General features: G+C 35.9%; 5 protein-coding genes across 5 annotated transcripts in view; 3 read left to right on the top strand and 2 right to left on the bottom strand.

Annotated features, from left to right (window-relative positions):
• The window catches only part of LOC109581143 (uncharacterized), a 49,505-nt gene extending 40,506 nt beyond the window's left edge, over positions 1-8,999 (bottom strand). Inside the window, exons 1-3 of the mRNA XM_019994949.1 lie at positions 8,960-8,999; positions 8,857-8,901; positions 8,078-8,395 (exon numbers count right to left, since the gene is read on the bottom strand). Of these exons, the coding sequence (XP_019850508.1) occupies positions 8,078-8,393 (316 nt within the window). The 5' untranslated portion in view covers positions 8,394-8,395; positions 8,857-8,901; positions 8,960-8,999. The remainder of the gene's footprint in view (positions 1-8,077; positions 8,396-8,856; positions 8,902-8,959) is intronic.
• Positions 9,000-9,072: 73 nt separating this feature from the next.
• Positions 9,073-13,684, top strand: LOC105312284 (WD repeat-containing protein 75-like). The gene is made up of 21 exons (XM_011404810.2): positions 9,073-9,194; positions 9,256-9,388; positions 9,437-9,502; positions 9,554-9,650; positions 9,706-9,845; positions 9,898-9,968; positions 10,012-10,104; positions 10,199-10,449; positions 10,501-10,700; positions 11,232-11,416; positions 11,509-11,689; positions 11,972-12,109; positions 12,173-12,249; positions 12,307-12,398; positions 12,467-12,574; positions 12,638-12,783; positions 12,836-12,889; positions 12,952-13,024; positions 13,082-13,131; positions 13,180-13,271; positions 13,323-13,684. Exons 1-21 carry the CDS (start codon positions 9,091-9,093, stop codon positions 13,549-13,551), a joined length of 2,580 nt encoding a protein of 859 aa, XP_011403112.2. The 5' UTR covers positions 9,073-9,090; the 3' UTR covers positions 13,552-13,684.
• Positions 13,571-15,202, bottom strand: LOC109581142 (shootin-1-like). The gene is made up of 6 exons (XM_019994948.1): positions 14,716-15,202; positions 14,250-14,434; positions 14,128-14,197; positions 14,036-14,076; positions 13,825-13,964; positions 13,571-13,765 (listed from the first exon to the last, which is right to left on the bottom strand). Exons 1-6 carry the CDS (start codon positions 15,150-15,152, stop codon positions 13,715-13,717), a joined length of 924 nt encoding a protein of 307 aa, XP_019850507.1. The 5' UTR covers positions 15,153-15,202; the 3' UTR covers positions 13,571-13,714.
• A 104-nt stretch (positions 15,203-15,306) lies between these two features.
• Positions 15,307-20,217, top strand: LOC100639983 (glycogen phosphorylase, brain form-like). Its single transcript, XM_011404801.2, has 20 exons — positions 15,307-15,604; positions 15,748-15,849; positions 16,114-16,296; positions 16,348-16,467; positions 16,536-16,647; positions 16,697-16,779; positions 16,866-17,009; positions 17,289-17,528; positions 17,914-18,077; positions 18,182-18,296; positions 18,476-18,577; positions 18,632-18,779; positions 18,840-18,898; positions 18,999-19,059; positions 19,146-19,226; positions 19,298-19,377; positions 19,436-19,563; positions 19,616-19,753; positions 19,810-19,876; positions 19,923-20,217. Exons 1-20 carry the CDS (start codon positions 15,362-15,364, stop codon positions 20,055-20,057), a joined length of 2,505 nt encoding a protein of 834 aa, XP_011403103.1. The 5' UTR covers positions 15,307-15,361; the 3' UTR covers positions 20,058-20,217.
• A 663-nt stretch (positions 20,218-20,880) lies between these two features.
• On the top strand, positions 20,881-22,157 carry LOC109581166 (uncharacterized). Its single transcript, XM_019995015.1, has 2 exons — positions 20,881-21,135; positions 21,201-22,157. The coding sequence occupies exons 1-2, from the start codon at positions 21,062-21,064 to the stop codon at positions 22,150-22,152; spliced, it is 1,026 nt and encodes a 341-aa protein (XP_019850574.1). The 5' UTR covers positions 20,881-21,061; the 3' UTR covers positions 22,153-22,157.
• Positions 22,158-22,164: the final 7 nt, after the last annotated feature.

Here is a 22,164-nt window from a genome sequence, read left to right as displayed (position 1 = left end):
AACGTATACAATGTCAATTGCATGTTCAACACATGTACATCACTCACATGTATAGTGAATAAACCTGGAGCAGAGAGATAGAAAATAACATTTCTGCATACCTCGGCATCCGTTGCCCTTGGGTTAGTTAAAAATATATTCTCACGAGTACAAACTCATCACACATACAATACATGTATACATGTACATCAACCACTCTATGTGTTATACATTTAAGTAATATTATTACTACTACAATGAATGTATATGTACAATGTATATACACAGCATACATGTACATGTACTAATCTCTGGTTTAATGTTACACATACTATCATTTGATATTGAGACACTTAAAAAACACAAAAATCAAACAAACCACAGCTACTACTAATAGTACAACAATACACTATAGTACTACTCCCAATATACTGGGTATATCCTGTGACCAGAGACAAGGAGTGTTGGTCTATGATTGAGTCTTATTAAAGCATACGGTACTGGACTGTGATGGATTGGAAGAGAGTCAAAACTCGAATAATAAGTGAAGTATAAAATGAGAGGCAATAAAGGACACACTGTGTGTGTGTGTGTGTTTGTGTGGTCTCATAACACTGACAGTAAGTACATGTAATTGTAATTGTATGTATTTTCTCTCAGTAGTGAGGTGAGCACCACCTAAAACTCATCCTCTGGTGCATAAATATAATATAATACCACATAGTCTGTACAGTCAATCATATGCAAGTACATTCTAACACTGTATTTACAATCTTTCCCCTGTGTAAACATTACGCCCACACACCACAACCCAGAGAATAAAGAAGACACACACATGCAGTATGGCATGGTGAGAAAGTCTAGACAAATAGTACACAAACAGCCAACCAAACCAAAGAATGAGTAAATTAAGTATAACACGCGCATGTATGTATAGACACGCATGTATGTATAGACACGCATGTATGTATAGACAGGGACTAAAATACAGGCAGACAAAAGGAAGCAACGAAAATAATGACATCACAGACAGAGAGACGTATGGACGACATACTGGCTGCTGGTGGCCCATAGCATCACAATGCATCACAGTCCAGCCATTGGCTGCTGGTGGATTTTAGTTACGTCAATTCAAGGAGACATTGTCTTTGTGGTTCCTAATTAGGGTTTGAGAGCGATGACATCATATGACATCATTGCATAATTTGTTTCTGTCACTTTTTTGCTTATTTTTAGACAAGCAATGGATGGACCTCAGACTAATAACAATTAGGTTAATAATAATAATAATAATAATAATAATAATAATAATAATAAAGAATAAATAATAATAAAGAATAATAATAAAAAATAATAGTAATATGTAGCAACAAATTTCAAAAGGAAGGAAGTACAGCTACATAATCTACAACTTGAACATAAGATCATAAAGAAACAGATGAAGGAAACTGGTCTGACTAGTATGGCTTGAACCAACAGTTTAAAAATGACTTTTCTGGTAAACAAAAATAGCAAAACAACAAAAAAACAAGGTGGAGTGGGTGTGCAATAAATGTACTCGCACATAAGAGACACGAGTGGATACACAACACAGCAACTAAATATTCATTTGATAAAAAAAAGGGGAAAATTTAATAAAAAGGAAATGAAAAACATCACTAATTGGTAGGAAATTCCACAAATAACTAAAAACAAAAAATGATCACGTAATGCATATACATTTTAAAATTAAAATAAAGTACATGTATTTCCTGCTAATATCCAATTAGTATGAGGTGAAATTTGATTATTATTTATTTATTTATTATTATTATGGATAATGAAGTTTATATTAGCATCACAAAAGGATTTCTTGCTATTAAGAAAAGGAAATGACAATGAAGGAAACAAGTATTAAGTTTAATAATAAAGAGTGTAGGGCATAAAATACACTACTGTCTTAACCACAGCTATACATGCATGTACATGTAGCACATGTACATGTATACATGTACTATGCTGATATCAAAATTATCTCATTTGCTGACCTAATTGCTTCAGAGAATAAAATATATGTATATCCAGTATACATGTACATGTATGCATTACAGTGTAACCCAATTGCTTGCAGTATTAATACATGATGTGCGTGTACAGTAAATGGAAGAGGTTAAAGAAATGGTACTATGCATTTGTAAATAGTACACTGGGCGGTTAGAATAGGATAAAATATGAGTGAGTAAGATTTTGAAAGTAAATTTGTTGGCAGTTTGCCCTTTTATCACAACAGATGAGTGTATGAGTAAAATAAAATGTAAGCTCTGCCATCCACATGAGCACAATGATCAGCCCAAGCCAAATTAAATTTTAAAAAATTAACAATAGCCTATAGTCAAGTACAAATGAGTATAAACTACAATATTAAAATAACACACATGTATATGTACATCAACTTATCAATTAATGATTGTTCAGTGGAAGATGATTCATCTAACAATATTACAATAACTAATTCTGTCTTTGCCAGATGGTCTGGTAGATTCTATCTACATGTACATGTATGTACTATTATATGTACATGTACATGTACACTTGTAGAATATATATATGTGCCTATATACATACATTGTGCCTGTACACTTGTATAATAGGCACAATATTCAATATGTTAGCGTGTCTTAAAAACAAAGAAGCGAACAAGATGGTTTGGTCATTTTTCCAAAGCACAGACATGTTGTTAGGCTCCGGATCGACACGTAGTTTTTGAACACTAAAACAAGATTATACAAAGACTGTCACACATGTCACTCACAGAGAGAGAGAAGAGGGAAAGAGAGAGAGGGGGGGGAGGGAGAGAGAGAGAGAGAGAGAGAGAGAGAGAGAGAGAGAAGGAAAGAGAGATCAGATGAGATTAAATCTGACATAAGCTCATGTAGCATACACTTTGTAAAAATAACAAAACAGCAAGTGTCTCTGTGTGTCTACAAGGCAAAGAGGAGTTCACACAAAGTACACAAGTATGATAAAGCTAAAGAAAAGAGAGTTCACCAGCTGGAATAAATAATAAACTGACAAATACAATCAATCATTCAGCCCAAAACACACACAAACTCCTACCTAGACATGCAGTTGCATGTGTGGCCTTTAGAAAAAGAATTATTATTAATGAAAAGTACACAAGTACAGGAGGAACACACGCCACTACACACAAACAAACACAATCAAGAGCAAGTAAACACAATGTGGGGGTATGTACATGCACATGTAGATAATTCAGCATTACACTTAAATGTGTATGCATGCATGTATATATACATATAGATAATACTGTAACAATTAATAAGAAATTTAGAATGATCTATGCATGCAATGACTCCAAGTACAGGAAGCACTGCATGCATAACATATTGGATTGCTGAGAATGACTATACCGTATCAAGCAAAGGGCTTTAGTTTCACAAACAATGAAAAGTATATTATTAGGAAGGGAATATGAGAAGCGAATCGAGGAGAAAGAGGGAGAGAAGTTATGCAAGGAAGAGGGAAAGATAAGACACCAAGAGATCCAATAGAACAAGAACAAGTGGAAGAGGAATGGGCACACTAAACTAACCCTCCATTCACCATAATAATACAAAACTTATAAAACAATTCATTTATCCGAATTACCACTAAACTCTTTTATCATGAAATCCTATATCCTATTACATCAGCAGAGGCTACACAAACCATACCAAAACACGCAATGAAAACAGTCGCCTGGCAACCACAAATTGCGTTGCTGGGCAACGGAATGCCATCTACTCCAATTAGAGGAAGAGGGAGAGAAGCTTGCTCATGTAATTCAATAAAGAGAGAAGTGTATGTACATGCTGATGTCATTAGTGCTAATTGTAATACCAGACAATAGGCAATTAGTTTCAACGGAATATGGTAAAAGTTTCAGCAATGTGTTTGTGTACAAGTAAATACAAACTAGACGTCATTGGCAGGGGCATAAGGAAATGGTACAACAAGAAAGCATTAACTTACAGAAATGACTTCATGTGTTTCTTAAGAATGTGCCAATAGAGTTTGTACCGTTAGCAATTTGTCATCATTAATTGTAAGTAAACATAGCAAGAATAGAATATAAAATTTACATGTACATGTATATAAGTACATGTGGTTACCTATAAAGGAAATGTACATGTAACAGCCAGCCTCTCCCTCTCTCTCTCTCCCTCTCTCTCTTTCCTGTTATCCAAAAATTTGTTACTCAATGCAAAAAGAAAACATACAGTGCCCTCCTATCAATGGGACTGATAGAGTAACACATACCCAATAGCATGTACTGTACATGTATGAATGAGAATCAATTCCTGAATTGATTTTACTAGAGAGACATCAGGTCACTAAGCACATACACACACACATCATCATTAGGCCATGACATACACACTTACAAAATAGCATTATATAGATATTCCAGTTATTACCTAAATGCTGAAATCACACCTATTCCCAAGGAGTAGGTAGACATAAGACAGACTGTATGGCTCCACACACACAAACACACACACCCATACAGAGTATGCAGGCCCCATTACTACATTACTGCTACACATAGCAATGCAATAAATTTATACTACAAAGACAAAAGCCTTAAAATTATCACTAAGCATTCAAAGCCATCGAAATGCAGACAGGCTAATGTGTTTTTCCTGATCGGGAGTCAGTGTTCATAATTAATGGAATGCTTTGACTTGCATTATAATTATTACCATAAACATTATGTATAATGTACATACACATTTATTCTCATGTTGTGTAGAACTTGTTGGATTTGCTCAAAAATTGTACTAAAAGTCCCTGTGCTATAGTACATGGTCTCGGGTCAAAATTAAAAAGGAGGGAATTCTCTATTTTTATAATTTTTCCTGATACATAATACATATTCTTATGTTGTGTAGAACTAATTGGATTTGCTCAAAAATTGTACTAAAAGTCCCTGTATAGTACATGGTCTCAGGCCAAATTTTGCCAAAATTAAAAAGAGAGAATTCTCCATTTTTATAATTTTTCCTGATACATAATACCATACAACACATGTTCTTATGATGTGTAGAAGGTTTGAGCTGATCCCGATCAAAATTGGACTTTTTCAAAAAATGCCGTAGAGAATTGCTCTTATGCTAATGTAGCAGATAACGATCGTCACTCAAGCAGACAGCTGACAATAGCGGCAGACAATGAAGTCAGAGAGCCTCAATGAGATGATAATTATATACTATTCATGATACATACATGTACATGCCCACATGTATCATCATTGATAATCATCAAAGATTTTCTATTCACATGATAGACATAAAGGATGTTATAAATATACACTGGATTACATCATGCTAAAGAATAATAGGGACTGAATCACCTTTCTACGTGTAATTACTGTACAAACTATCAAATCATGACAGATATACCTAGATCATATGGGAAGGAGACACGAAGATACATAGTCATAAATATTATGTCACGATTATATCAGGCAGTACAATACAGAGAGAATGAGATATTATGATAATAAAAGAGGATATAAGGAGGTTAGGTTAACAGGATGAAGCCCAGGACAGAGACCCCAACAAAGCATGAAACTGACATGTGTAGATTATGTCACCAGGCCTACATCATTTGAAACTCTCTTTGAAAAATTCTAATGCATTTATTAATGAGCCATAATACAATACTGCATTTAGAAACATTTAATTTAAAAATGATCCATTCTACAGCTGTGTTCATTCATCAAATAAGTAACAGAAAATACAAGTGCATGGTTCTAATAAAGAATAACTTATATTGTATTCTGTATAGCTGGTTTATTTCATGACCTCAAATTTTCGTTTTAAGAATATTTATTGGAATTTTTATAATTTTCGTGGTTTACAAAATTTTAAAGTTTTTTATTGATACTAATAAAACTTAGAGGAATCATTTTGACTGAAAAATGAACAATAATTCAACACAAAATAAAAATAAAAATCCATGCAGAATAAACCATGCAGCTATATGATAATAATAATTTAAATATTAATCAGTTACAAACGAGAGAGAGAGAGACCATTCAAAGATACACGTAACAGAGACGGAATGCTGCCCACTATAAGACCATTGAATACTAATCCAATTAATATCATGAAATAATTACCGGCTACAGGATGCTACAATGGCACAATATACGCATGACTACACAGCACATATAACCAAATAGTCACACGCTCTCCATAACTCACTAACTCCTCACAATGTCTTAATTACTTATATCATAATGATGCACAGAATCAAACCGGATGACGCGACTGTTGCTTTCTCAGAATAATTATAACACAAACAGCCATAAATATAAGTATGCAAGTACAATGAGTGATATCAGCATAGAAATGACATTAAATGACATTAGGCAGATGTTAATTTCATTATAGAGCTAGTGTATATATATACACACACATACACTAATAATAGTCAGTGGTTCTTACATGCATATCTCCTGTATTGAATCAAACTACATCTACATGTACTTAAATATAAGAAAAAAGTCAAGGATTGATAATAAATCAAAAATAAACTTAGTACAGACCAAGCAGATTGGGACAAGCCTTCTTTGCTATTGAAACACAACAATACATTCATTAAACTATAATTAATTAACTTTTCCCAAATGCAGATTAAGAGGAATAACAAAACATTAAGGCAAAGTAAACTAAAAGCCATTACATTCACCTGCAGACTCCTGCTTTCAGAAAGCACCACATGTTTTAAAGTAAAAAGCTTTTAAACTGTTTGCCTTTCGTGAAAGTAAAATAGCATCAAGAAGAAAGAGAGAGAGAGGAGGGAAAGAACTTAAAAGGTTTAAGTACAATAATGTCCTTATTGCAATGTATGCATGTAAAATATATCCTGTACAATACATACATGTACATGTATAACTTGCATATACTATCCATGGACTAATAACTAATATTGTGCATATATGCATCATTAAGAATTAACTTTTGCTACTGTACTTTACAAATAATCAAAGTAAACAGTACTAAACACTATAAGTGGATCTAGTACATAAGAGCATATTTGTTTGCTTGCATTTCACATACATGTAATGCCAAAACAGTTAAATCAAAAACCGAGCAATTACTGGTTAATTTATTGCTTAATTGTCTATTGGTCTTGCAAATAATTGACACAAAAGCTGAAATTAGACGTTGTCAAAACACTTAGATTTATGCCTTATGGTTTATGATTTATGATTTATGGTTGTGGTTAAACACACACATCCAGAAAGATAATACACTTTATAGACAAGGAAACGCACAAATTTTGTAGGATACCACAAGTACACGTGTGCAGATAATAGGCTCTAACTAAACCACAAGCTCTCATGGTAGATTGGGTCTACCAGTAAATACAGGATGTGAAATTACTGATATAATACGTGGATCTAACAAACCACATAAAGACAGTACAAACCATTATCTTAGTCTTTCATAGTCATCAATCCTATTTCCTATTTCTTGGAACTTTGAGATCAACAATTTGGAATTTGTGTAGCCAGAATTTGCTCAAACTTTCCACATAGTTGACAAATTCTCAGAGCCTTTTGTCTCCTTGACATTAGTAAGTCCCAGACCCCTGGATAAGATATTACCCCCCACCCCTCCTTGCAGCCATGTACGTGTACCATAATAGAATTAATAATGGGGAAATGATATAAATGGAGATACTACACCAACCAATTAAGATATACAATCATAAGCCAGGATGTCCCATACATGTACATGTACTGTATAACATCAAAAACTATTTTCCCATGTACATGTACACGTAATGATATAGAGATGATTTAAGCATAAACAGAGTCATTTGGATGCATGCCACATTTAGATAGATTGACAACCTCATGGCTCCTCTGATGTAATAATGCTATACTCTGCGAATAAAATTATAGTAAAAGGTCGGTTTCTCATACTTGTACAAGTTAAATCAGTTGAGTGATGCTGCTGATACACAATATAAATTATGTACATTCACAATATACATAAATATTATAATAGATATAATAATTTGATAAGACACTGCATAATAATACCTTGTACTGGTTCTGGATTAACACGAGGAGGAGGTTGAGGCCCTTGTTGAAGAGAGAGAGAAGGCGAATGTGGAGTGATTTCTCTTAACTTTGAGCGAGGAAGACTAACGTGTTTAAGGACACGAGACCGAGTAAAAGGAGGAATGGGATCTTTTATCGGACTGCTCTTTAAAGGAGATCTTGGGAGGGAACTCTGTGATAAAGTTTCTGAAGTTAGAGATGAGGAGGGTGAGGAAGAGGAGGGAATGGCGTCCTTTGCTTCAACAATAGTTATACGAGGATGATGAGGTGTAGTGTGGGATATTATAGTAGCCATTACTACAGAGAGATGTACACATGGAGTAAGGTAGCAAAAATGAATAAAAAATAATTACTCTCGCGTGAAATTTACATGTAATAATGTGTGTATTAGAAATTACTGAAATTAGTGCAACAAAGAGGATGCTATACCCAAAAGTATTTCTTTAAATGTGATATAGCCAGGTGTATAAGTAGATGCAGTATACATCTCATTACTTACACAGGGGCATGATAGTACTTAATCAATGCAATGGATATACCGAAAATATGCACATCAGTACATAACAGTGTAATAAATAATACTAATAGCATGCAATATTTCATTATCAATAGAAAGTATCATTCTTTGATGTGGTATGCATGTTACTGCATCCCAATCACTTAAACTGTTACAATTATTCAAAATCAATGGTAAATAATTATATTTCAAAAATGATATAATGGCATTTTGGCTCATCTTTCAAAGGCTATAAATTTACCAAGAGACTGATACTTGGTGTGTTTCTTTGCACTACATTAATGGCCTGGAACGAGTGTAGAAAAATAAATAAAATTAAATAAATAAAATAAAAATTGGCTCACCTCCAATTAAAAACCGCTCCCAAATAAATGGCACGTGACATGGGCGGTAACAAGTTATTAAAACTAGTTATTGAACAAAACTATTTAATAACCAGAATTAATAGAATAGGCGTGGCTAAACCACGTGCGATATGATGGCTACCTTTAAAAAGAAAGATTGGAGCTCTGAGAGCGTCTCTCTCCTTACTGGAGTGAGCCAGGTGTCTCACAGTGGAGTTTTTACACAGGACGGAAGGTAAGCATTCGTGTGATACTAAATTTTACGAGTTTTAATCTCTCGTTCAATTTATTTGTAGACTTTTGTTAGTGCCTTGTGGAGCTATTGTGAAAGTGTATTCTATTGAGACTGGAAGGATAGTTAGAGAGCTCATATCAAAATATGACGGCCTTATAACTCATCTTGAACTGGGGCAATCGAAAGCCAATAAAGTAGATGGCCCAATTCATATCTGTTGGTCAGTGTTCATTTCTTTGTAGGTATATGCTTCTTATAATGATGGGCACATTGTTGTGTGGGACTATTCAGATGGAGGGTTGCTTAAGGTGATTTTGATTACTATGATTGAATAGTTGATATTAGATATTAATATCTAGAGTTTTAGTTTTGACTGTCCCGTTCTTTATTTTGCTTCGAGACGACACGGTAGCAATCCTTCTCTGCTTTTTGTCACAGCTGACAGCGAAAAAATGAGTAAAAGCATTTTTATTGACTTATTTTTATATCCTTTTCTTTTCCCTTTCTCTAGATTACAGTGTTATGTGTCTGAATGGTTGCTCTCTTAATGATATTAAGCATAATTCAACAATGAAATGTATCAATGATGAGAATGTTCCAATTATCACTGTCGATGATGGGGCAATTAATAAATTAATTTTCACATTCGACGTAATTTTTATTCTTATTAATAGCTGCTGTATTAGTGTTTTTTTAATTTTAGTATTCAAGCATTGTCACATTTTGCAACAAAGTCCTCTATGTATATGATATTGATAAAGATAAATTATTCGAGTAAGAATGTGGTATTGTGCTTTGATTTTTAATGTATCTGTAGGTATAACAATTCATTCTCCATTACTTGTGTTGCCACTCATCCACAGAAGCACTGCATTGCAACTGGTGATACTTATGGGAAAATCCTCCTTTGGTTAGATAAATAATAGTACATGTACCTTAATCTCTATGTTTCCTTTATACGTGATACAGTACACCCATGGTTTTAATTAAATTTTATTTTTTAGGTATAATTATGGTATGAGGGAGGAGTCTGTTGTCACGACGACTCAGCTACACTGGCACCCTCATGCATTAGGTGATATTGGTTTCTCAACTGATGGTACGTATCTCCTCTCCGGCGGTGAAGAGGGTGTACTGGTACTGTGGCAAGTGGATACCGGGAGTAAACATTTCCGACCTCGTTTGGGCGCTCCTATTGTAGATGTGGCTTGTAGCCCTGGCGACCGTGTCTATGCAGTTAGTTTAGCTAATAATGGTAAGCTTGTCTGTACTTATAAGATTTATCTCTCTTCTCTCTGTGTTACAGCAATACAGTTGATCTCTGGATTGGATAATGAGATCAGGCACACATTGATATCACTCTATCGCTCATTGCCTGGCATGGGGTACGAAGAGAGACTCAGTACTGGCCTCATGTACGACCCTCGCTCAAAGTCTTTGGTTCTTAATGGACTCCCTGGTCACCTTCAATTTGTTGATATCAATACACTGACATTGAAGACGCAGGTAAGAGTTTTCCACAGGATTTTGGCTTAGGTTTGTCAATTGATTTTAAAGACTTGACAAAATACCATTATACTATAAAGGGTATTTTTTAATAACTCTTAGGAGAGATAAAAAATTGGGCAAAAGTCCCTGTACTATAGTACAGTGTCTTTGGCAAAATTTTGCCAAAAATGACTAGGAGATAATTCTTCATTTTAATGATATTTTCTGATGCATTATACATGTTCTGATGTTGTGTAGCAACTAGCAAGTTAAGTCAGCTCATGAAGCATATTTTACCTTCCCCATTAATCAGTAATTTGTTGACAATTATTTCATTACTGAGGGGGAGAGGTGTTATTATGTTATGCATGTCAAATGTATGTAGCTATGCATGTTAATGAAATGTTTGGTAATGGACATAACAAGTTTTGAATGTTAGGATCATTTATTTAATTATTAGCATCGATCCTTTCTCTTGATTTATCAATTATAATTATTTAAATACACCGCTGCATGGTTACTTCCTCTCTCTCTCTCCCTCAATGCTAGTTGGAGGTGGTGTCACTGAATTATGTCTCACGTACAGATGAGAAGAGCATTGTACCGACTGTTGTGAGTCTTGCCTGCTTCTCACCAGCTGGTGACTGGATGGCATCAGTTGATAGTTGGGAGCCTAAAGGATTCGCTCATGAAATTAAACTAAAGTTTTGGAAATTTGATAAAAATCAACAAAGGTACATGTGCATGTACTCTTATGCTTCAACATGTGTGCAGTGTTAACATGAATGCAGTAACTGCAATTTTTCTTTCCTTCTTTCTCTCTCAGGTATATTCTGAGGACTATAGTTGATCCTCCTCATCAGAGCTCTGTTACTAGTCTCAGATTCAGACCCAATCCCTCAAGGAACGGGAATCAGTTTGTGTCCAGGAATGGGAATGAGTCATCCTTGCCTAAGAGGTATACCCAGTTGATGCTGGCCACTACAGGACTTGATGGAAAGTTCAAAGTGAGTAAAAGACAGAAATGAGGTGCTATTTTTATTACAATTACTATTACTGGAAAATTATGATATACTATTACATGTACATATTGATGAATAAAAATGTTGATAGCATGGTCTTTGGCCAAATTTTGGAGCAGCTTTAATTTTTAAAAAAATCAATCTTGATCGGAATTAGGTGGTACATGTATGAGAAAATGTAAAAAATACCATGTGCTTATTATTTTCAGTTACTGTTATTATTATTATTATTATTATTATTATTATTATTATTCTAATTGTTGGTAGTTGTGGGTCCAAGATGATAAGACAGAAGAAAAAGGGGATTCTTGGATTTGTGAATCCGCTGGGCATTATTACGACTTTCCTTGTAATGGCTGCTGCTTCAGTGAAGATGGATCAATACTGGCAGTCAATTTTGGAAAAGTAGGAAATGAAGAGAATAAATTATACTTATATACACACACACTCTCTTTCTTTTTCTCTCAGTATGTGACACTATGGGATCCTGTGGCTATGAGTTTATTGCAAGTATTAGGCAGTTCAATACCCAATGACACCTTCAGGTTATTTCTGTGGCTTATTATAATGTAGTTTTTAATGTTTATTAATAAATTTTATAGGGAGGTGTGTTTTTGTCATTCCGACTCTTCCCATTACTTATTGATGGCATCAAAGCGTCACTTTCACATGTGGAACCTTCTCACATACGACAGTATGATAATTATCAAATTTATCATTAACTGATTTATTTATTTATTTATTTATTATTATTATTATTAGTTGAGTTAGTGTTGCCTATTTGTGTCGATGTCATGGTAACTGATCCTTACTCAAACGTTGCTGCCATCTTCACTTCAACCGTCACAACATCAAAAACATCTGTAAAATGTACGTCCAGTGCAATGTCTCTCTCAATATCCCTCAACTCTCTCCCTTCCTTTCCCCCTCTAGTGATGATAGTGTCTCCTCTTTCTCCAAAACCACTTGCTACATACAAAGACTTTTCGTCTTCGTCAATTCAAGCTGCCGTTTTCCTCCCTGCTGCCAAAAGTGATGGGAGACTATCATCTCAGCTTTATTTCATGGACCAGAAGCAGGTACTGCACAACATTTGGAGGTAATAAAATCCCCTTTTATATATTTTATTAGTGCTTGTACACTGTTACTGGGAATGAGCCAATCTCTACTGATGAATCAGCTGAGGTACAGTACTATAGAAATAATTATTGGTTCTTTTTATGTTATTATTTATTATTAATAATTAGTTTCCATTTGATGCTTATGATGTCCAGAGGAACAGGCGATGGTTCAATGAGATATTTGGACCCAGTAGATCGGGTAAGACTATCATGTGACAAGTTAAATTCTAAAATTTGATATCATTCCACACTGTAGTGCCCTCAGTAGCCAAGACCCCGGCTCATGTTAATCAAAGAGAGAATAAGGTTTTCATAATAATAATATTTATTATTATTATTATTTTATGTTAACAGATTCTATTGACTTCACCCCTTTCCCTTCCTCCCATGAGCATATACTGTAAAACCTATCTCTCGTCCCTATTGCCAAAGACCAAACCCACAAAGTATGCATAATTCATTGCACGATTATTAATGACTAATATATTATTCGTCAGCTTTGAAGAAGGTTGTCCCGAGTCGATGAATATTGACGAAGTTAGAGAAGAAAAGGCGGAGACATCAGATGAGGACGATGAGGATGTAAAGCCACACCTACATCAGAGAGATGAACCCAATGAAGTAAAGACAGAAAGAGATGAAGTCGATAGCAGGAAGCTTGACGTAATGATTGGTAATTATCAATGGTTGACTGATTTCTTTAGAACCGAGCTAAACTGTACATAAATATATATAACTAGATCTACGTATAAAAGTTTGTACATAATGATTATTTAATTTGCTAAGAGTATAAAATGTTTATTTTTATACAAAATACACGATCTGTCATACGTTTTCTTCATTTCTACCAGTAATAAAGTAATGATTGATAAAACACGTGATAATTCTTTTATGTCTGAGGTACAAGTTGGCTTGATTTTTTAATGTAATGTTCTTGCTCCTAAGAGAGAAAGGGTAATTGTTACTATTACACACATTGATTAATTAAATTGTACATGCCTCTAGTTGATCGTTGGTTGAGATTAATGTGTTCATCATTGTATCCAATAGCGTTGTGTAGTGTTGGACTTTAGATCTGTTCTCATCTCTTGCCGCCTGCCACAGGTTATTGTCATTGAATATTGGCTCACCAGTAAGTGCTAAAGGGAAGAAAAAAAGAATGAGTGTTGCAAAGTTATTATTATTATTATTATTATTATTATTAGCATACCATCTCTTTGGACACTTTCGATTACCATGAGTAGTCTCTCCCTAGTGATATAACACAAGTATCATGAGAAGGTTTTTAACAAGCAGACATACTTGTCAAACGCAGTCCTGTCCAGTTTTGCTTGCAACTCCTTGATCTGTTCATTTTTATCTAACAAAAGAGCTAAGAAGAGAGAGAGAGAGGTGAAGGACAATAGGGATGTACATGTAAATACCATCTTTTCTCTCAGCCTCTTGTCTCAATATGTTCACAGTTATTTCAGATTCTTCCAGTCTCCCTTGTATCTCTTGTAGTTTAGTTTCGTGTCCTTTGCTCTCTTCAGCTAATCGAGTCTTCAAACTATCAACCTCTTGCAGCAGAACCTGGTGCTGTTTCTTTAGCTCGCTAAAGCTCAGATTACTACATGAATTGATGTACATATACACACAATGTATTGATACCATTTTTACTGTAACTGGAGTATTGTAATTTGTAAACCAAAATAATTTGACTGCCTTTATGTTTAACGTTTTTGCAGTGGTGGGGGTATATTAATGTCCATTAATTTTAACGATTTTTAGCAAGTAATTTGTTAGCTGCATATTCATGGCCATTAACTTCAATTAAATTAAGCAAAATGGTTCAAATTTACGGCACTCAATTTACAGTATGTGTGTACATGTACATTCATACTGTCATACCTTGCTTTGACTGGTTTCGGTGGCTTTGGAGACGTCTCTGATTTCGATGAACTACTGCTCTTTGACGTAAGAGAAAATGGGAGTCTCTTTTTCGGAGGTGTGGCTCCAAGATGAGACGGAGGCTTGGAGGTTGTGGTGCTTGGGGGAGGGGCCTTGCTAGGCTTGGGTGGGCGTGGCAAAGTGGCAAATTTTGATCCTGGTACAGTTGGTGATGGTAGTTTTGGTCTTAGGGACGAAGTTAGTGTCTCTCCTATTGCCTCGGAATCTTTTGAAGATTTTCTTGAAGAAGAGGATGAGGAAGAAGGGCGAGAAAGTGTGAGAAAACGTTTCTTTTTTGTCTTTGGCGTGGCTGATTGCTGTACTGCCTTCTCTTTTTGTTGCTGCTGCTCTAGGCCCACTTTGGAGAGCCCAGAACTAAAACTAGTGGAAGATATCATGATGGCAAGTCAGCCTCAGTGTTTATGGTTAAAAGAATTATTTCCCGTTGTGTTGTACTGCGCATGCGCAATGAGTTGAGTTTCCCGCGGAAGTTGCTTTCCCAGTTTTTATATGTGCGCATGCGCAAAAGGTGTCAATTTCCCGGGATAAAGGGCAGAGCAACCAGAGTCCAGAGTTTAGTCATAGGCTCATAGCAGGGCAGGTGGTAATGGCCAACGAAAGGTCCCTCAGTTTTAGAAAGAAGCAAATCTCCATACGCTCCATCCCTCAATTGGAGGACGTGACAGCCGTGAAGACAAGTTTCAACCGCCATCTTCACCAGACGGTTGTCAAGGACCGCCATGTAGCGACCAAGAGAGACTTTTACATTACACTGGCACACACAGTCAGAGATCAAATGGTTACTAGATGGATGCGCACACAGCAGAAGTACTACGACGTTGATCCTAAAGTAATTATGATCATATTACACACCTAATTACATCTTCATTGCCAATTGTTTGAAATTATTATCTAATTAATTATTTTTTTAATATTAATAATAATTATATATGTAAATGCTTATTATAATATCATTATGTCTCTTTCTTTTAGCGTGTGTACTATATTTCAATGGAGTTTCTGATTGGACGATCGTTAATGAATGCAATGGTTAATCTGGGTATCGACACCAACTGTGAAGAAGCATTGTATCAGGTCAGGGAACAATATTATTAATACAATTATTATTATTATTGTATCCTTTTGTAATAATAATAGTATCCTTTTGTAAAGTTCATGGTACATAGTATAAATATACCAATGAATCTATACTAATGATTATCGTTATCTATTATCTCCTGATATAATTTAATTTTATTTTATCTCAACGAATCATACAAGCATAGTAAATCTACTTTTATCGCTTCTTACCACAAAATCACGTTCTCTCTCTCTCTCTCTCTCTCTCTCTCTCGTTAGTTGGGTCTTGAACTTGAAGAGTTGCAAGAGATCGAAGAAGATGCTGGGCTAGGTAATGGAGGGTTGGGCCGATTGGCTGCTTGTTTCATGGACTCCATGGCAACGCTGGAACTACCTGCCTATGGATACGGCATGAGATATGAGTACGGAATATTTACTCAGAAAATTATTGATGGCTGCCAAGTAAGGAATAATATTTATTTGCTTGACCCTAGTCTCTTCTTATAATAACAGGTGGAAATACCGGACGAGTGGTTAAGGTTTGGAAACCCGTGGGAGATACCGCGACCTGAATACTGCATACCCATCCATTATTATGGACGCACTGAGATTGATGGCTGGGTGGGCACTCAGGTACATTGTGTATAGTTAGAGTATTTTGGTGTCATGTGACTGTCATGTGATCTCCTCTGATGCTCTAGGTTGTAATGGCCATGGCATACGATTATCCAGTTCCAGGCTTTAAGAATGGGACGGTCAATACAATGAGGCTATGGTCGGCTAAATCACCAAATAGTTTTGATCTCTCGTACTGTATGTTGATATAAGAATAATAATATATGCATGTTATGTTATTCTATAGTCAATCATGGTGACTACATTAAAGCTGTTCTTGATAGAAATTTGGCTGAAAACATTTCTCGTGTTTTATACCCGAATGATAACGTAAGTGGAGATTTTATTATAGAGTCATCTCTAATATTTATCATCTTTCATGACCATACTTTATCATGCTCTTCTCTTCCTTTCAGATGATGGAAGGCAAAGAACTGCGTCTTAAGCAAGAATACTTCCTTTGCTCTGCCAGTCTTCAAGACATTGTTAGACGTTATAAAGTTTTCAAAGAGAGGAGTGGAGGGAAGAAAAGGGACTCTTTTAAAGAGTTTCCTGATAAAGTAAGGGAGCAGTTAATAGACTTATGCTGTAGAGTACATGTTATTGTCACTTTTGTGGGGGGGATACGTGTACAATGTACATGTAGAATTTTGTAAAATTATTTATAATTCTGTTTAATATTATGTTTATTAACACCACTCATACATGTCAGCTATACTTTGATCATGTTCGTTTTTGTAAATTCTCACTATGTACATGAACGTGTGTATAGTTTATGGTTTCATCTCACATTCTCGTTTCTCACCATAATTCCTTTGTATTCTTCTTTCTTCCCACAGGTTGCCATACAGCTAAATGATACTCACCCTGCTCTTAGCATCCCTGAGTTAATGAGGATCTTTCTAGACAATGAGAAGCTGGATTGGGAAGATGCCTGGGATATTTGTGTCCGTACCTTTGCCTACACTAATCATACTCTCCTACCAGAGGCACTGGAGCGCTGGCCCGTCGCTATGCTTGAGCGAATTCTTCCGCGACATTTGCAAATTATTTATGAAATTAACTCAAGACATTTGAAGGTGATGGATTTTTAAATTTACTTGAAAATTAGGCCAAAGTCTCTGTACTATAGTACAGGGTGTTTGAGTAAATTCTGCAAAAAATGACCAGGAGAGAATTCTCCATTTTTATAATATTTTCTGATACATATACATGTTCTCATGTTGTGCAGCAAGTTTGAGTGGATTTCAATCGAATTCGGATTTTTTATGAATTTTTAAAGTTACTCAAAAACTATTTGTCTGGTTTGTCAGTTGTCAGCTCATGAAGCATGCCTTTTAGCTCACTGTGCTTGCTTTATGGGAAACCCTAATGTTAAACCTTTTAATACAGTAATAAGTATGTGTAGTGTACAGTACTACATTTGTGTTTCACTCTAAAGGTATTCATTGATTGATTGTGTAGGCTGTAGGCCTCCGCTGGCCGAGTGATGTGGACAGGTTGAGAGGTTTGTCCATTGTTGAGGAGGAACCAGAGAAGAGGATCAACATGGCCCACCTTGCTATCATTGGATCACACAGCGTCAATGGAGTAGCTGCCATACACTCAGAACTACTGAAGACATCAATGTAAGAGAAAAGAGATGGAAAGGAAGGAGACACTATGCATGTACATGTACAAGAAAGATAGCAAAGAAGACTATAGTGATACTATTATTTTTTTCTCTCTTTAGTTTTAAGTTATTTTATGAGATGACTCCTGATAAGTTTCAGAATAAGACCAATGGTATTACCCCAAGACGGTGGCTGAGGCACTGCAATCCAGCACTGGCTGATGTTATTTCTGAAGTAAATAGTAATAATAATGATGATGATGATGATAACTGAGGTGGATGGCCCTGTTTAGTCTGGCCCATACTACCATTAACTATCTACTTTCTATATTAATAATAATAATAATAATAATAAATATGCATGTACAATTGTACATGTATTGTACTTTTGTTGATGTCTTATGTCTGTTGTAGCGAATTGGAGAGGATTGGGTTGTAAAACTTGATGAATTAAAGAAGCTCCTCAAACTTTCTGAAGACGAGAAATTCATTGCTGCTGTATACAAAGTCAAACAGGTAAGAAAAGTATTATTATAATCTGTTGAATTTTTTTTAATGTATTCTTTATAGGAAAATAAAGACAAGTTTGCTGAGCATTTGGAAGAGAAATATGGCGTTAAAATCAACCCCAAGAGCATGTTTGACTGTCAAGTTAAGCGCATTCACGAGTACAAGAGACAACTCCTGAACTGCCTTCATATCATCACCCTTTACAACAGTGAGGACATAATGGAGACTGATTGATGTCATTTTCTCATTTCTTTATTCTCCCTCTCAGGAATGAAGAGTAATCCTGGCAAGTCTTATGTTCCACGCACAGTACTGATAGGAGGAAAGGTCTGTACTCTTTCTACATGTATCTCTTTCTTTCTCTTTCTATAATTGTGTGTCTATTTGTGTTTCAGCAATCACCATAGTGTGTGCTTGTTTTTGATAGGCTGCTCCTGGATATCATGCTGCCAAATTGATAATTCAATTAATAAACTGTGTCGCAAAAGGTGAGGGGATAACTGCTATAAGTCATTCTCAGTCTTCTGTATTATTTTGTTCCTCCTCCCTCCCTCTCTCTCTCTCTCTCTTGTAGTTGTTAATAATGATCCTGACATCAACGACAATCTAAAGGTCATCTTTCTCGAGAACTATCGTGTCTCTTATGCCGAGAAAGGTCAGTAGTAAACTTCAGCTGCTTGTGCTAATTGAACTCTGTCTCTTTCCCTCCATTTTTATTACTTGCAGTCATACCAGCCTCCGATCTATCAGAGCAGATCTCAACTGCTGGTACTGAAGCATCAGGAACTGGAAATATGAAGTTTATGGTGAGCATGTTGCCACCATAATGAGCATGTGTTGTAATCATTATAATGATATTTGTAGGCTAATGGTGCCCTTACCATTGGCACATTAGATGGAGCTAATGTGGAGATGAGGGAGGAAATGGGCCCGGAGAACATATTCATTTTTGGCATGAACGTGAAGGAAGTTCAGGAACTAAAGTCATCTGGGTACTGGAACTGTTTTATAAAGTGTTTATTATTGTTCTCTTCTCTTATAAAGCACATACAATCCAAGGCAATATTACGAAGCTAACGAGGAATTGAAATTGGCCATTGACCAGATTAGGAATGGTTATTATTCTCCAAATCAGCCGTCTTTGTTTCATAGCATCGTTGATCATCTCCTCTCCCATGATACGTATGTACATGTAATCATGTGACTCTCACATGATTATATGTATATGTTGTATGTAGGTATTGCCTCATGAAAGATTATGAATCGTACATTGAGTGTCAGGAAAAAGTGTCCCAAGCATTTTTGGTAAGACTACTCTTAATTTATCATAGTATGAATTATTTTTATTTAGAATCGCCGCCAATGGTTGTCAATGTGCATTAAAAACATTGCCGCCGTTGGTAAGTTTTCAAGTGACAGGACGATAATGGAATATTGTGATGACATATGGAAGTCAACCCGTGTACCTGTTCCAAAGGACACCTAATCTTAGCCTCAACTTTCTCCTCCTAGTTCTTGTTTTAGTGTAGTAGTATCATTTAGAGGATAATTTAGGTAGCCACTGACAATTCATTAGCCAGTTGTACATGTATAGTTGTTTCTTGTTTGTCTATTTTTGTTTTTTATTCTCATCTTGCCAAACACTAGTTTGCAGTTATTGGGGCGAGAAGAGTACGTAACCATAGATTTTATAACTGTGTAACGTGGATTGGAAACTGATGATGTCACACAGACAGACTTTGTATGTAATGGTGGAAAAATAATGGAAGGACTACACAAGTTATAAATTAGTGTTTTAGCTATAGATCTATGATGTAGATCTAACCATAGATATGATGTAACTCTGTCTGTACATCACCCCTATTTATGCGTTTATAAAACAACAAAATTACTTTTTTTAACTAGATGAATGTAAAACATTAAGGGGCGAGCAAGCAAAGCAATGTACATACAAGTACAATAGATCTTGACAGACTAAAAATACTCATGCATGATGCTGTTCATTGTTTGCATTCACCATAGACATTAATGAACTGTTGCTTGATTTAGTTGATTCTTGTGTTTGTATATCTATGCTGTCACTAACTGATGACTAAATGTTTGAGCCTTTGAGGACCAAAGCATTGTTATGCAAAGGTGGTCGCCCGCCAAAGGTAGCCGGCTCGAGGTACGGGCTCACCGGGTCTTCATAGATGTCTATGGCCGCTCGGGAGGCTGAGAGATTATTATCTCTCAGCCTCCCTAGCCCTACTACTACTAGCACTTCTAATAATGCGCATGAACTGGTTTGAAACCGGTATCTATGGCAACCACCTTCATATGTGGTTGAATGCGCATTGATAACCAATGGCGCAGCTGGATCAGAAAGGCCTTATAGTGTACTCGATAGTGCATAAAAAGGAAGTTCACGCGGGCAGAAGTGACAAAGTGAGAAACGAGCGTTCGCTTATCGCTTTACACACCTAGAAGAGCTAGCTGCCATTGCTGATTATGTCGACGAAGCATCGGAGTAGTCAGGAGTATCGGAGGACGCCCTCCGAAGAAAATCCCACGCCAGGACAATAGTACTTTAACGTTGTTAAAAATAATCAATAATTATTATTCATTCTTTTTTTTTGTTATTTCTCAGCTTTGAAAAAGACTGGGTGGACGCGCATTACGAGATTTTGTTTCCGTGTGCACATGTGACTCACTTACCGTGGAAGACGTGCGACTTGCTTGAAGAGCTAGAGACAGCTGTGCCTGGTTTAAAGTCACATGAAGTCAAGATTGAATCATTAATACATATAACGCATAATAAGGAGTATCGGGATATGCAGGTTGATGATGGTTATAAATTTCAATCCTTCAAGAAGGTTGGAAAATATGGGTATGGTCCTGATCAATATGGGAAGAAGCCTTGTGGTTTCAGTTTCATTGCCACTGCGCCGCAAAGTCAACCTGATTGTACAAGTCTTTATCGCTATATCAAATCAGGGAAGGATCTGTTGCCAGGACAATACATCTGGTGGAGTGTTTATATTGCTGAGCCTCCGGCTATGCCAGACTATGTACTGCCCAGTCCTCCATTCACTAAACCAGATGCCTCTTCTTATGGCCGTAACATGATTTCTGCAAATATCAAAGATTTGCTCATAGCCTATCAAACCAGTTTCAAACGTGATGACAAAGGTCAATATCCCATGATTGAGCTACGAGTTGGAGGAACACTTCGTTATAAATATGAAATTTGTTACATAATCATTCTATGCAAAAAAGAAGAATTGAGCGATTATCCAATATGGGAGCCAGGAAGGGATAAAATTAAGTTTGACACTGACAAGGATAATGCTGTCAATGAGATAGATCCAATTAGTATCACAATTAAGGGCGGCATTAAATGGGATAAAAACACCTATCAGTCTTACTCATGGGAGCATTTTGTATTTGCTCTGCATTTTAATGGTGATCATCATCAGCAAATGACTTGTAGTGATGAAACTTTCAGTCATAAAATTATAAATCATGATGCACGTTTTTGCTTAAAGAAAACTATAGTTTCTCGTGACGGCAGTTCCAAGGTGGTGTGCCCTGATAGCTAACTTGGAAAGTTG

This window comes from Amphimedon queenslandica, unplaced genomic scaffold (genome assembly GCF_000090795.2).
Source record: "Amphimedon queenslandica unplaced genomic scaffold, v1.1 AMPQUscaffold_13457, whole genome shotgun sequence".
Lineage (NCBI taxonomy): Eukaryota > Metazoa > Porifera > Demospongiae > Haplosclerida > Niphatidae > Amphimedon > Amphimedon queenslandica.
Note: the sequence above shows the minus strand (reverse complement) of the source record. Positions and strands in the feature narration are given on the sequence as shown.

Bases quoted from the DNA above. Each gene is read 5' to 3' on its own strand.
- LOC100639983 (XM_011404801.2), top strand. From the start codon at position 15,362: ATGGCCAACGAAAGGTCCCTCAGTTTTAGAAAGAAGCAAATCTCCATA. The intron at 17,010-17,288 runs GTAAGGGAGCAG...TTCTTCCCACAG, and splicing joins TTAAAGAGTTTCCTGATAAA to GTTGCCATACAGCTAAATGA. The intron at 19,378-19,435 runs GTGAGCATGTTG...TGATATTTGTAG, and splicing joins CTGGAAATATGAAGTTTATG to GCTAATGGTGCCCTTACCAT.
- LOC105312284 (XM_011404810.2), top strand. From the start codon at position 9,091: ATGATGGCTACCTTTAAAAAGAAAGATTGGAGCTCTGAGAGCGTCTCT. The intron at 9,389-9,436 runs GTAGATGGCCCA...ATTTCTTTGTAG, and splicing joins GGCAATCGAAAGCCAATAAA to GTATATGCTTCTTATAATGA. The intron at 12,784-12,835 runs GTACTGCACAAC...ATATTTTATTAG, and splicing joins ATTTCATGGACCAGAAGCAG to TGCTTGTACACTGTTACTGG.
- LOC109581166 (XM_019995015.1), top strand. From the start codon at position 21,062: ATGTCGACGAAGCATCGGAGTAGTCAGGAGTATCGGAGGACGCCCTCC. The intron at 21,136-21,200 runs GTACTTTAACGT...GTTATTTCTCAG, and splicing joins AATCCCACGCCAGGACAATA to CTTTGAAAAAGACTGGGTGG.
- LOC109581142 (XM_019994948.1), bottom strand. From the start codon at position 15,152: ATGATATCTTCCACTAGTTTTAGTTCTGGGCTCTCCAAAGTGGGCCTA. The intron at 14,198-14,249 runs GTATTTACATGT...CTCTCTTCTTAG, and splicing joins AGAGGCTGAGAGAAAAGATG to CTCTTTTGTTAGATAAAAAT. The intron at 14,077-14,127 runs GTATGTCTGCTT...TTATATCACTAG, and splicing joins GACAGGACTGCGTTTGACAA to GGAGAGACTACTCATGGTAA.